The sequence below is a fragment of the Carassius auratus genome, chromosome 10 (assembly GCF_003368295.1).
Source record: "Carassius auratus strain Wakin chromosome 10, ASM336829v1, whole genome shotgun sequence".
In the NCBI taxonomy this organism is placed as follows: domain Eukaryota; kingdom Metazoa; phylum Chordata; class Actinopteri; order Cypriniformes; family Cyprinidae; genus Carassius; species Carassius auratus.
Window position 1 is genome coordinate 339,301 of NC_039252.1, and position 15,743 is coordinate 355,043.

General features: G+C 41.3%; 1 protein-coding gene across 2 annotated transcripts in view; it reads right to left on the reverse strand.

The window, feature by feature from the left end:
• The window catches only part of LOC113109500 (solute carrier family 12 member 2-like), a 46,077-nt gene that overhangs the window by 22,797 nt on the left and 7,537 nt on the right, over positions 1–15,743 (reverse strand). For both annotated transcript variants that reach the window (XM_026273054.1, XM_026273053.1), the window contains exons 2-4: positions 4,929–5,048; positions 3,792–3,867; positions 3,434–3,529 (exon numbers count right to left, since the gene is read on the reverse strand). In XM_026273054.1, coding sequence (XP_026128839.1) covers positions 3,434–3,529; positions 3,792–3,867; positions 4,929–5,048 — 292 coding nt within the window. The remainder of the gene's footprint in view (positions 1–3,433; positions 3,530–3,791; positions 3,868–4,928; positions 5,049–15,743) is intronic.

Sequence of the window (15,743 nt, forward strand, 5' to 3'; positions counted from 1 at the left end):
AGACATGCTAAAACAGAATTTGGGAACACAAAAAAAATATATGGTGAAAAACAATAAAACATTTCGTAGGGCCCTAATCATGTAATTTTTCTTAAACTTTTCTTAAACTTATTTGAAAATGTGTACGTTTCATGATTTTATTTAATAAGACTTATTTATGATTAATAAACTTTAATATAACTATATAAAAGGAGTGGAATGAAATTTAAATGGAAAAATCCAGAATCCAGGAAAATAAAACAGATCCCAGGGCCCTTTTAGTGGTAATTTCATCATTTACTATTACTATTACTGTTGTTATTATTATTACTTCAATTTTTTATTTTTTTTTTGTAAATAACAAATAATTTGTATTTTTTTGGTATACATTTTAAAAACATTGGTTAATTAATCTGTATTGGCCAGTGTGGTCCAACCTACAGTAGCTATCGGTATCCTGCAAAATCCAATATCGGTCGACCTCTAGCTAGGACCCACATGTTTATTGAAAAAGAAAGATGGCCATACATGTATTGCTTACTTACACATTCAGTTGTGTTATTTTGGTATTTTATCCAAGAGCAGTTCTTCATTTGGCAACTTTGTCCTCATTCTGCGGACCCAAGATTCTAAAATGCTACAGTCTTCAACTAAACTCAAATCATTAACTGATTCTGGTCCTGCCCTTGTATTTGTTCTTCATGTTAACTGCATTTTGAGAGCTTTCTGAATAAACAGTTGAATCATTCAGCCTAATTTGACTACTGGCAAGTGGGAGTAAAACGTAGAGCAGTGCGTGTTGTGGATATAGCAGTGGTAGACCAATCCATCATGTCTCAATGATATATGTCCCAGCGATAGAGTGAGAAGAGTACGGGGCCCAGCACAGAACCCTGAGGTGCGCCTGTGGATAAGATTATGTTACCAATAACAAAGTAGTACTCTCAGCTATGCTGAAACATCCTCCCATATTCAAGCCTAGTCTAAAGATTTTCCTTATAATCAGGGGAGAGAAAAGTGCACAGACTGAGTACAGATCAACTTGAGGGAGTGTTTATTACTAGATCTTATTTATTAAAGTGTGTGTGTGTATTAATAAATGACTGGAATACCAGAGAAGATCAGGCCTAATCTGATTAAAGGCTACACACCTCGGTGACGGGAAGCATTAGCAATAACACACATCAAAAATCCTGCATGCAATGCTGAAAAACAAAATATGCAAAGTAGTGAATGTAATTTTCTGATGAGTGTGAGAGAGCAGTTCTCTAAACTAAAAAAAGAGTTGCAGTGAAAGCTAAATATCATTGAGGATCTCAAACAAACCCAATCCAACACACACACATACACACTCTCTCGTGATCGGGTTAATAACTAACGCCTGAGGTGCTCATGGAAAAATATTGATTTGCTTCCACACTGAAACAAAAATGTTATCTAATGCCATCACCCTGCTCTCAGATGAAGGCCTGTAGAGAGGGACAGCTATCCATTTCTGACTTCCAGACTGCCAATGAACCTCTCAATTGCCCGAGAGAAAAACACTGAGATCTTAAAACACTCTATTGAACTTCCCCACAGGCTGTGAGAACTAGAAGCATTGCGCCAAGTACCTTACTGACCCTTCATCCGTCATTAGTGTAGTGCTAGAACAGTTAGATGCGTCACACTCATGCACTCAGGAGTTTTAAAAGACTTTGCCACCAAATATGAGAAAAACTCATGTGAAGAACAATAAATCTGCCCAATAGGGTTCATAAAATGAGAGTCTGTATGTAAAATCCTTTCATTGCAAAAACACTTGAACGAGCTGTGTTCAACCAAGTCTCTACATTTCTCACACACAACAATCTCCTTGACAGTCTGGCTTCAGAAGTGGACATTCAGCTGAGACGGCCTTGCTCGCAGTTGTTGAAGCTCTAAGACTGGCATGAGCAGAATCCAAATCTTCAGTACTTATCCTGCTTGATCTGTCCGCTGCTTTTGACACGGTTAACCACCAGATCCTCCTATCAACCCTACTGGCAAATGGCATCTCAGGAACCACACTTCAATGGTTTGAGTCTTCCCTATCAGATAGGTCCTTCAAAGTATCTTGGAGAGGTGAGGTGTCCAACTCTCAACATCTAACTACTGGGGTGCCTCAGGGCTCAGTTCTTGGACCACTTCTCTTCTCTGTCTACATGACATCATTAGGTTCTGTCATTCAGAAACATGTCTTTTCATACCACTGCTATGCTGATGACACTCAACTCTACCTCTCATTCCATCCTGATGATCGGATGGTAGCTGCTCGCATCTCAGCTTGTCTAACAGACATTTCTTCCTGGATGATGGACCATCACCTTCAACTCAACCTTGCCAAGATAGAACTGCTTGTGATTCCAGCAAACCCATCATTTCATCACAATTTCACCATCAAGTTAGGCACATCAACCATAACTCCTTCAAAAACAGCTAGAAGCCTTGGAGTTATGATTGATGATCAGCTGACTTTCTCAGACCACATTGCTAAAACTGTCCGATCCTGCAGATTTGCTTTATTCAACATCAAGAAGATCAAGCCCTTTCTTTCGGATCATGCTGCACAACTCCTTGTTCAAGCTCTTGTTCTGTCCAGGCTGGACTATTGCAATGCTCTCTTGACAGGTCTTCCAGCCAATTCTATCAAACCTTTACAATTAATTCAGAACGCGGCAACAAGATTAATTTTTAATGAGCTTATTCTATCGGTTTTCTTTTTAATTTATTATATTTAAAATCCCATGCTACGTGTACTGTGTTAAGCTAACTGAGACTTGTTATAGCACTTATATATCATTGCTTTTTTTGATTGCTTCCACTGTCCTCATCTGTAAGTCGCTTTGGATAAAAACGTCTGCTAAATGAATAAATGTAGATGTAAAATATTTTTACCACATGCAAGTAATAACTTTAAGTAACAATATCCGATGCCACCAAAATCTCTTTTGGGAATCTGTCCATTTTCTCCTCTTTGATCATCATGGGTGCATTTCTGGCCTGTCCTCTGCTGTGTTTTCAAACTCTACAACTTCCCACATTTGATTGAGGAAATAAATGCTATTGAAATGATAGAAGGAAGACGCTAACTTGTACTTTCAATGTTCACTTGTAATTTTGTTAAGAGCTCTTATTAAATAAAGCAGACTTTGGTCGACAAAGAACAACATGATGACAAGGCAACACTCAAAGGACAAATGAAAGTCTTTTCTTGTATTATATTTGTTATGCATTTTACATCTACCCGTAGATGAGCTTCCAATGTCAACCCTGTTAGGGTCACTTGTGTACAGTAAACAATTGGATGTTTATGGAATATCAGCATTTATCTACATTGTGTCATTTGTGTGTAACAGTTCTACAAACAGGCACCTTTTGAATGGATTTTGCACCAATGTAAGTCACAGTTGAAATAATGCACTTTTTAAATTACCTCCTCGTACAAAGCCATTGGTGGCGATCGCAGAGGTGGAGCAGCCCGTGATGGTCGTCACTACAGTGGCCATGATAACAATGATGCAGGAATACGCTGTGGAAATAAAAAGGTGATGAACGTCTCCACGACTCATGGTTATCAGGTTATCAGGTACAGCACTAAACACTATCCGTCTGTGGCTGGCTTCACACTGTGTGCAGCACATTTCCAGTGTTGGAGCTGCTAAATGACTGCTGACCGCTCACAGCCACACTCAACATGTGCATGAGAAATGACTGCAGCTCGATGGAAAACACAAGAGTGTGCTTGTGAATTGAAGTGCTAATTCACACGGCCGACCAAAAGTCAAACCTACCAATTCCAGCCTGGCCCACGATCCATGTCATTCGAATGAAGAGCATCACGCCCCATATGTTTAACATGCAGCGCACCTGCACAGAGGAAGGATGCAGTTTAGACTCATGCTGACAAAAACATCAAGGACCAAAGCCGTTTCCCAAACCTCCTTCAGCGGGACGATGAACGCTGGACAGGAACTCATGTGTGTTTGAAGGAGCGCTGAGGGCTGAGCTCTCTCGACGGTTGTGTGGAGTCATGTCCGTTACAACAGAAGACTTCATCACTGATACATCAACACATCTACAGCACACACAAACCTGCCCGGAGCTGCTGCGGGTTTTACTGGAGCAGTTTATTATTCAATACAAACCATTCCAGAATAATCTTTTAGTGGCGTGACAACAGCTCCAGATGGACACACTTTCACCTGTGTGTTCAGACTGTAATTCCTGTGTGAGTTTACTCCATCAGCAAGCGACTGTTTTACACTAGTTCATGTGAACATGGTCATGTGGCGATACTGAAGACTGTATGCTGTAATGTTCACTAACTGGCCTCATGTACTTCCAGTGGAAGTGAAACTATGCCTAAAACGTTTTACGCTTTTCTTTTCACTGAAGGATGAGCAGAAGTGTTCTTCTGAGGTAACGGACATTACACCACAGCCTGTCGACGGAGAACCGCATCAGTTCTTCAAACACATCTGAACACTATTCCTGCCGTGGTTTGAAAGACACTTTGGATGGAAATGAATTTTCACTTGTCGACACTATGAGAAGCTGTTTGGTGTCAAATGTTCAGACTGGGAAGGTGAAAATGAGGACAATTTTAAGGACAAGGAAGGCCTGTCCAAATATTGACCAGGAGACGAGAAGCAGAGCTGATCTGTGAACCATAAAGCTTTTAGATTCACACGCGTCTGCATGAGCAAAGCCACGGCTAGTTGAGAGTATTAGCATATTAAACATTAAAGAGCAGCACAGTTTAACACACAGCCTCTAATGAGAGTCTGGACGGAGCAGAGATACACCAATACAGCAGTTATCAGCCCCAGCAGACAGATATTAGGTTCTGTTCATTCCCATCTCTGGTGTGGTGTGTGTGGCACTGCTCTGAGACTGAAGCGTGTGTGATCGCAGGGAAGTCCTCTTACCAGCACTCCTTTGATCCAGCCGAACTTCACCACTCCTTTAGACTCGGAGGCTTCTTTAGCCGCGGCCTCCTCCGCAGGAGTCAGCTCCTCGCCGTTAGCAAAGCCATCCTCGAACGGCTCCTGCACACACACACACACACACACGCGTCTGAGTATGGAGGAACATGCAGTGAAGAAGCACTCCAGACACACATCTAAAGGGCTTGAAAGTATAGTCATATTTTGGCACTGATCTTGAAGTTAAAGTTGTTCTCATGTCATGGTTAAATCTCTAACGCTGTAGTCTGATATAACTAGGGATGTCCTGAGCGGATCTCAAGGATCGTGATCGGAGCCGATCAAGCATTATTTTAACTGATCAGTATCGCCTCTCCTCAGCGGTTATGCCTCTGTCATGCAGTAGGTGGCGCTATTCTCCTTACAGTAGATTTTCCAACCACCATTACAAGGAAACGATAATGCTCAAATGTGTTTAGCTGCCATCAAAGCAAAAGGAGAAGAGTGTGAGCGTGACGCAGGAGAACTGGTGAGGGCTGTTCTAGCGCATCACACGTTTGAGCTTCAGCGTTCGGTGTTCAGCGCACTTTTGCAACGATCCCTCACTCATTTATCATTCATCTTTATCTGCCATCAACACAAAGATGCATTGCTTTGGTAGTGTCTTACTGACATTGTGACAGTGCAAGCTCCATGCTTTAACTTTTTACCTTCATGCTGCAATTACTGCTTATTGTACATATAAAATACAAAAAGTTCACATCAGTAGACCCATATTCCACCAATGTCTGTCTAAAGTTTGTGCACATACAATGGAGTGTTTCTTGTATACACACACACACACACACGTATTTCTTTCTTTTAGTCTCTGAACAAACATTGGATTGATTTTAAGAGCTTTAAAAGGGTCATGTGGTGTTTTATTAGAGATCATTATTTGGTGTAACAGAATATGTGGAGATGTTTTAATGTCCTCTACGTCCTGTCTCTCTCAAATGCCTCGTTTTCTACAAAGCCCCTCCCCCTCACAAGCACAGTCTGCTCTGATTGGTCAGCTGACCCAGTGCGCTGTGATTGGCTGAACACCGCAAGCACTCTCTTTACATAATCGCAAGCGTCATCTTTCTAATTAAATGTAAAGACCGTTAATAATGTCCTCAGTTTTACCATCAGTTCAAGCTGAAAGAGGAACAGAGTCTCGTGACAGAAACAGTGATGAAGTATATTCGTTAAATGATTTTATGGAAGAGACATTTGGAAAAACTTTTCCTGATGTGAAAAGGTTTGAAGCTTCAGTTGTTTATTGGCAGAAGAAGGTTTGAGTCAGAGGAAGAGATTCGGTTTAAAAAAGATTCAAAGATAAGAAGAGGGAAAAGTCATGCAAAACAATTCAATATTTTGCCCAAATGAGATGCACTTCACATAAGGACTTGAATACTCTTCCTTTTCTGTCTGTCTCTTCTTTCTTAGTCCTCTTATGGAGATAAGAGTGGGCTCCTTAAATATCAATGGAGGAAGAGACCGGAGCAAGAGAGCAATGGTTGCTGAAATAATTAAATAAAAATAAATAAACATTAGATTTCCACAAGAAACCCACACAGACTGTGATAATGAGGTGGAGTGGTATAGATGGTGTTTCATCAGTCATGGAGCAAATATAAGTGCGGGGGTGGCTATTCTTTTTACAAAAAATATGGATTTAAATATTTTGTCAACCATAGAATTAGAAAAGGGTTGAGTTTTAATAGTTAAAGCAGAAATAAAGGGGATTGTAGTTTTATTCATTAATGTTCATTCTCCTAATAAAGGACCAGATCGTGTAGAGCTTATTAGCAACATGATGATGATATCTGTGTGATAATGGGTGGAGACTGGAACTGCACAACTAACTTCTTATTAGACAGAAATGGAGAAGAAACTGACCCACAGTCATGTCATGCACTTAATTAAAGTGTAATTAAAGAGTTTGAGTTAATGGATGTGTGGAGGGATGGGAATCAGATAAACATGGAGCAAGATGAGATTCCTCTGTTACTGGTGCAAGATTAGACAGATTATATGTGAGTAAAGAAGAAAACAACAGAATCAGGAATGCAATTATTCGTCCTTATGGTTTTTCTGACCATATCGTTACAATTGATTTTAATATAAATATAGTAATGTAAAATTATCGCAAGATAATTCTTTCTGTGAGAAGCTTCTGTGTAAATGGAATAAGAGTGGCTTTGGAAATTTTCCTCAATGGTGGGAGGTTGGAAACACAGATCAGGGTTTTGTCAGCAGTATTCTTATAATTCAATGGTACATATAAAAATGAAATTAAAACAACTGTACAATGATCTTCATGGTATGGAACATTTGATTGATAACGAAGGACTAATTAAGGAAATAAAGAATAAGAAAAGTGATTTGAAGGTTTTTTTGGAGGAAAGACTAAAAGGTGCTATGTAATTATAATTCTAATTAAAAAAATAAAAATAAAACCAGTGTTCAGGTTTTTGTTTTGTTTTGTTCTCCATGCATTGTTCATAGAGCTCACTGTATCAGTTCCTCAGGTGTTATATGTTTTGCCCAATATATTTATTGCCCAAGGGTCACACGTACTCCGTCTGCAGTGTGTATACAGTAAGTTATGTGTACACGGTTCAGAAGCAGCAACGAGAGCACATTATTGTAACGCAAAAGCACATTAAAATAATGCACAAGCGTGAATCTATCTACATATTTCCTTTGCTCTGTTACCAAAACCAGATGTGCGTGCTCAGATCATAGACTGTATAAGACTCAGATACACACTCCCTTACAGTGTCTCCTCTCGCTCGACCTGTGTCCTGTGCACTCACAACTCTCTCTGTGCTCACACGCAAGATATTCAATCTTTCACACCTTTCTATTTATAACCTTTTCTGTTCTCATCTTTCTACTGTGTGCAGTGTGAACGTCCTTATCTGTTAACATGGCTCAAAAAAAAATAAAAAAAATAAAAATCACAGAGTGTGTGAACCCTGAGTTCGGCATATGCCCAGTCTGCTCTGAGTGCTCTGCTCAGGTGCGCTGCATCCTGATTGGTTCAGATAACGTACTGCGGGAGGTCAGGGCCGCGGGGAATCATGCTATAAAGAGATTTAGAAAATCACACGCACTCAAATAGCAATTTTATTTATATTTCAATTCATCGCACAGCCCTACTGCTAATAATGTCCATTATTTGGCTGACTACATCTTGTATTAATTTTTCAGAAAACTCCTGTCATTTGCACATAAACTGACAGTCACCACTGATAAGCTACTACTAAATATTGTAGGAACGTTATTTTCTGTAAAGCTGCTTTGTAATGATTTGTATCGTGAAAAGCGCTATACAAATAAACTTGAATTGAATTGAAAAATACTCTACAAGTCGAGCACCAGGAATTGACGGCCTACCAGCAGAATTTTACAAGAGCTTTTGGAGCGTTTTAGACAGAGACTTTCATGAAGTAGTTTGTGAATGTATTCCTCTCACAAAACATCCAAGTAGCTGCTCTAACTCCAAAAAATAAAAAAGAGATCTGGTCTTTTTAAAAAAGTGGAGTCCAGTTTCTTTAATGCATTTAGGTTATAAAATCTAGGTTATCTGAAAGGCTAAAGAAATATTTACATATTGTGGTGAAGGAGGGACAAACATATTGCATTCCAGATCAGACAATGATAGATAATCTGCTTTTAAATGAGAGATGTTATGGATGTTTTGATGAATAATAATTCTGATGTCGGGTTTTGTCTATTGATCAGGAAAAAGCTTTTGATCGTGTGGGACATGAATATCTTTTTGAGGTTTTGGAAGCCTTTGGGTTTGTTGTATAATAATGCATCTGTTCCAGACAGGAGGTGGGGGATTGAGTAGCCCAGTAGCTGTTTAAAGAGGCGTTAGACAGGGGCGTCCTGTTTCAGGGCAGTTATATGGCTTAGTGACTGAACCTCTGATGTCATTTCAGAAATCATTTGAAAGGTTTTTATGTTTCAGAAAATGTTCAAATGTTCTGTGTCCGCTTATGCAGATGATATAACTGTGTTTCTAACAGGTCAAGAAGATATTAAAGCACTTTGTAAGAGCTTAACTCTATTTGAAAAGGCTTCTTCTGCAAAAGTAAACTGGGGGAAAGTGAGGGGTTTATTATGGGTGAATGGAGGAATGGTGGGATACCTCACATTCCAGGAGGATTGAAGTGGGCAACACAAGGTATTAAAGTCTTAGGAGTCTTCTTGGGTAAAAACCGTGAAGGGATGCTGGATAAAGTGTTAGCGAAGTTGTCTATTTTTGGCCATTACTTTAACTATCCTATAGAGGTAGAGTCCTGTAGAAGTCGGATCTACAAGCTTTACAGAGACTATTGTATGTAGAAGACATGGAGTGGAGTAATGTAGCGTGTGTTTTACAGAGAAGGACATCAAGTCTTGGATACGATAAACAGTTGCTTTAATTAGAAGAAATCAACTGGATTGGAGCAATCGGACTTCTTTCTATCGCTCCATGCTACAAGTGTGGAAAATGACTTTCTGTAAGTGGAGGATCTGAACATTTACAAGAATGGATTCTGGAGGAACCTTTGTTTCATAATCCATTTATTGAGACCAAATGTTTGTCATCAGAAAGTTTGAGGAACTGTCTGATTAGAGCTGGGCGTACTAAAGTTAAGAATCGTAGAGACGCAAACAGATGGAAAACTGAGGAAACATTACAGAAGAATCCATTCTAGACGAGAAGTGTTAGGACTTTAGGAGAAAAACTGTGTGTTCCCATTGATTTCTGTCTGCAGCGGCACTGGAGGAGTTTAAGGAAGATGATTGTCTTTTAAAACACCTGAATTGGGGACGTTTCAGGACATTGGCAAAAAAGCACTTTATTCTGTGTGTGTCAAAATGTATCACTGGTGTGTTCTGGAGGTGGTCAGGAGTGTGTGGGCCAGACTTTGGTGGATGCTGGAGATCTCCTATAGAGAAACATACAGCAGATTTACAGTGGAGGCTAATTCACCGTATTAAAGCTACGAACAGACACGCGGCGCACCTGAATACAGCAGTTGGGACAAATTATCCTCTTGTGGAATAGAAAAAACTGTGGATCATCTATTTATTCAGTGTAGGAGGTTAGGAGGTCTTTCTCGTATTTTAAAAAGTTGGTTTGAAGGCTTTGGTGTAGAATTTTCTCAAAGTTTTTTTTTTTTATTCAAAGTCTGAAATATAATTACCATGAACAAAACAAATTGTGTTTATTAAATTAATTATTGGGATCAGCAAAGTTAGCAATATGGAAAACCAGGAAGAACAAATTATTAAGTACTGGTTCAGTCGATGCAAAGTGTGTTTTGAAAGAGTTGAATTTTCAGCTATTTGTTCTGTGAGTTTTGCGTGTAAATTGTGCTGATTTTACATTTTTAACGTAGAGAAAGTTTAAATGGTTTATATTGTGATAGTTTCTGTATCATCGTGTGTTATATGATAAAATAATTGTGATAAAATAAAGGTTTGTCATGTCTCACACAGCGAGCAAAACTCCTAATTTGAACAGTCAACAGGAAATATTTAAACTAATAACGTACTTCCAGAAGCTGATTCAGAAGCACCAGTCGTAGTAAAGTCAGAATGTACTCCTCTTCTAGGTTCAGGAATCAGTCATCCATAAAATGTGTGTTGTTCTGTTGTAAGTAATCTTAAAGATTCCTGAATGCATCTACTGTCGGAAGGCCAAATAAAGTGCTTTTCCTTCTCCTAGATACACACACATCTCCAGACACAACTGCTCAACACTAACTGTGTTACTGAAACCACGCCCCCTTTCTTTACCCCTGCACGCTGGACGAGGAACATGGCCGGGTCGTCTCTGTGTGAAAGCAAACACGTCCCAGGACTGATTCTGGGATTTAATCTGGGTCAGGGACCTAGTAACATTGCGCTGTGTGAACAAAAGCCAGATCTAATGCCGTGTCATAGATGACGCACGTTATCGCGCGACTCTTTTACCGGCTGTTTTGAAGGAAGATCAACGTTTGCCACAAAACATATGTGCAAACTGTAATGAAGCAGAGATCAGTTAGTTCCTCACTTTCCGCGCTGACTCAGAGATCGTTTGCTTGCTTCAGTTAAAGTATAACGTGCCAAGCGTTGTCGACTCGTACATTACACGTCACGCGCTGATGTCACGTGTCGTTACGGGATCTTCAAGGGTTGTGTGTGAAAGCACGCACATATACCGGGTCATCACTGGCAGTGTGAAAGTGCCAAATCTAGCGACCAGGGAACAATTACAGGAACACTTTACCCCTGTATTTTCCAGAATGGCAGTGTGAAAGGGGCTTTTGTGTGAACATTTGGGCAGCGTTATGCTAATATTTCCACATAGTGATGTAGAGATGTGGGGGGGGGGGGTGTTTAAACTAGCTGTTTTAGGGGTGTGTGGACGAGTCTTAACTTTGATTCCTGTGGCTCAGTGGTTGAGCATTGTGTTAGCAGTGCGTTAACGTTGTGGATATACATCCTGAATGCACTGTATGTCACTTTGAATAAGAGAAAGTATGACCACTTTAATGTACTTGAATTGTGAATCAAACACTAGAAACACACAAGCATCTGATCAGAACTCAGTATTGACACTGACAGATACTCAATATTCAGCGACTGGGGGGAATAAATAATAATAAAATATAAAAACCGGATTGGGATATGCCTAATATAACGAAGTGGCTCAAACAAATGAAACGTAAGCATGAACACAGTCCAGCAGCACAGTCATCTGTCCTTGTGTCTGTGAAAGGTCAAACACAGGAAGTGTCCCTCCTCCACAGAAACAAAGCCATGACGAAGGCAGCTGCTCGTTATAGCTCCTGGGAATTAAACGAGCGGCCTGACATCCACACACACACTTCACAATGACAATGTGAGGGGTTTACAGCGTCCTGTCCAGCGCACATAAAGCTGTGGAAAAGCGAGCAGTGGTTCGATGCGAGCGCAGGAGCCGGGGGCAGTATTGACATCTGTTAGAGGCGTTCAATGACAGCGCTGTAGAGGACAAAAGTACAGCAGAGCCCCACAGAAGATCTGTCTTCACTCCACACCAGCACATTTCTTCAGACCCGTGTCCTTGAGCAAACGAGCGAGTGTTGATGGGACACACACGTGACTCTGAGAGGAGTGTATTGATGCCCGCTGGCTGCAGGACGGACTGTATTACACACCTAATGACTTGGCAGCACTTCACTAATATTTTACTCTTCCATTAAAAAAAAAAAGCCACAACCTTTGTCCGGTGCTGAAGGTGGGGATCTAATAACGAGAGGATTCGTTACCACACATTGTGATTAGTGGTTATTAAAAGCCATTCAAACAAACACTATTCTAGGACTAATAAAGTGACCTAATTCACAACAGCATGAACACAAAAGTTCAGTCCAGATCATTCCACTATGAAGGATTATTTTATTCTCCATTTCAATTGGACTTGATTCCTTTTTTTTCAGTTATTTATTTTGCATGTCTAATTAATAATAAGTTAAATTAATGATGACTTGTTAAATTTAACAGCAACTAGGCCAAATTAAAACATTTCTTCATTTTGTTGTTTATAACTTCTGTTTTTATTCTCATCAGTGAATATGGGAAAGAGAAGTGGCAAACAATATACTTTACCAGCAGAACAGATGTTAAAATAGTGGTGATACTCTAAAAAATACTGCAAACAGAAAACTGAAACAAGCTTTAAACTGAGAGGTTCAGACGACCAGACACTGTGTGTGTCATACCAAGAGCTGCACACACACACACACACACACACACACACACACACACACACACACACACACACACACACAGAGTCTCTCTCTCGGTCTCTCTGCTGATGAAAGATTCACATCTGCACATATCTCAGGACTCGGACCTCCCCACTAAACCAGGGCTCTATTCCCCGACTGAACCAGATCTGACCCTGATGACCCCTGACCCCTGACCCATCCTGATGAAGAGGCTTCTTCCATGAAGCAGCTCAAAGATGAAGCAGGTTTAACAGCAGGTGAATTCCCCAGCGCGTGTGCCGTCTGACATGTGCGCTTGAACACAGACAAACACAATACAGAAGTCATCCCGGAAACAAAAGCTTTAGTCTGAATACAGCATGTGTGAGTGTGTGTGAGTCAGGAGAGAGATCTATGAGCAGTGCTGTGTCTCCGGGAACACAACATAATCATCACAACCCCACCACAGTCTCCGCTAGCATCCGCTGAATGGGACGCTTTGTTTCGTTCATTACCTCTTCAAGATCTAGTCTGGTCCTGACTTGAGAACGAGCCAGAGCCACTCTAAACAGGAAGTGAGCACTTGGGTCGCCCCTAGAGGCTCAGTATATTTACAACAGAGTTCAAGTGAATCCGGATGTTCAATGAGAAATCTTGATTTTCTTCCAGGAGCCAAAGGGAAAAAGCACAAACCCCTTCAGACGGGAGGCAGGGAATGATGGGAATGATGGGAATGATGGGATGTAGTCGCGTGTAGATGTGAAGGAGAGAGCGCAGCGGCACACGAGGAGAGTGAGCTCATCTCAGTCAACACAGCGGCTCATTGTTGCTGGATCACAACTGTAACTGAAAACCACTGAAGAGCCCCCAGCAAACCCACGGCACCCATTCAGCTCATTCAGCACGCCACATTAGGAGCCAGGGCTCATCTCCCACAACTCATTCAGAAGAGATGAGAAAAAAAAGAAAAAAAGTATTACGTTTCAGTAAGAGATCTCTTAAACGCCTGATGTGGCATTTATTTATTTTAGGAAGAATGGGAAATAGCTTTAAAATGACAAGAACTAGTTTAAAATAGAGGGGAAAACACCCTAAAAGCACACATCAAACAGTACTAGTGACAGTAAAGATCTGATTCAGTACTCCTCATGAAAATAATAAACTATGAACATCTTATTCAGTAGTCACTCAGTTTGTCCAGTTAAAGTTAATAAAGTGCTCCAGGCCTCACTGTGAAGACTCCACGGCTCATAGCATGTCTGAATACACACTCCTCTCTGAAGATACACAAGGCCTTCAGTATCAAAGTGAGTATGAGAGAGAATAAACATGGACGCACAAGAAAATAAAGAGCGAGACATGCTCGATATTGAAAAGAGTTATTAAATACACAGTAAAGCCTTAATTATGATAGACACACGCACACACACACACACACAGTCAGACGATAGGAGTATGGTTTATGGTTTCCGCTTATGCAAAACTGACAGTAAAAAAGGACAGCCTCTGTAAATATACATGTTACTACAGGCTATATGTCTTAACCTGAGAATCTGTATTCATTTCATTTGTATAGTTTGTATAATATTGCATTATATAATAAGAAAGCTCACTGAATGGTTCAGTTAATGCTGACAATGGATCCAAATGAGAGAACTGTGAGGTGGCATACTTCACTGCACACAGAAAGACAAGGATAAAGGAAGATAACCAGTGATTGTGGGAAGCGTGAACTAACACTGTTAGCAAAACTAATCCAGGAGTTCAACAAGCTTTCCTGTCACAATGAGTGAATTTAGCTAGAAAGCAGGAAAATTCCAAGCAAGTGTCAACAGAGCCAGGAAAAGTGGTGAAAAGAGTGACATTATCATCTCACCCAGGGAGACACAACACGCTCTTTTATGCACACAGGAAGAACCTACTGGAGCTAAATCACACGCAGCCTTTCCCAAGGCCCACATTAACAAAACACAGACTCCTGGGAAGACTTCATGAGACCAAGTCAATCATTCTGGTTCTAACAGCAAGAACAGTACAGTGAGAAGTGAAGTTCAGTGGCATTAATCATTCTCCAGGAACTCAACAGGACAGATGATATTTTAGCATGAACTTGTGCACTCAATGCTCAGGAAGTGCTCAGAAAGGTAAGAGCAGGAATACCCAAAGTTATGGAAGACTAACAGAGTATTCCAAATTAGCTGACTCTGTACATTCCAGTTTCTTTATGATTAGATTATGATAAGAGGAGGTGCACTGTATATCATTGACTATTTGCACATGAACATTTTTATACGCAAGCCTGAATTTGAGAATAAATAAAGGCCACATGATGCTGCTGCAGAGACACATGAGAGCGCACATGGGGAGAAATGATGGGAAACTCAGATTGTGTATCCATCAGAGGAAGACACTGATCTGACAGACATGTGACCTCACTGATGATGTCGCCTGCAGAAACACAGTGACAGGCATCAGACAACCAGTCAGCACACATGACAGCCACCATACTGCTGCCCTCGAGAGCGACGGTCTCCATACTGCTCCCCTCGGAGAGCGACGGTCTCCATACTGCTGCCCTCGGAGAGCGACGTCCTCCATACTGCTGCCCTCGGAGAGCGACGGTCGCCATACTGCTGCCCTCGAGAGAGACGTCCTCAATACTGCTGCCCTCGGAGAGAGACGTCCTCCATACTGCTGCCCTCGGAGAGAGACGTCCTCCATACTGCTGCCCTCGGAGAGAGACGTCCTCCATACTGCTGCCCTCGGAGAGAGACGTCCTCCATACTGCTGCCCTCGGAGAGCGACGGTCTCCATACTGCTGCCCTCGGAGAGAGACGTCCTCCATACTGCTGCCCTCGGAGAGCGACGGTCTCCATACTGCTGCCCTCGGAGAGAGACGTCCTCCATACTGCTGCCCTCGGGGAGTGACGGTTGCCATACTGCTGCCCTCGGAGAGTGACGGCCTCCATACTGCTGCCCTCGGAGAGTGACGGCCTCCATACTGCTGCCCTCGGAGAGCGACGGCCTCCATACTGCTCCCCTCGGAGAGCGA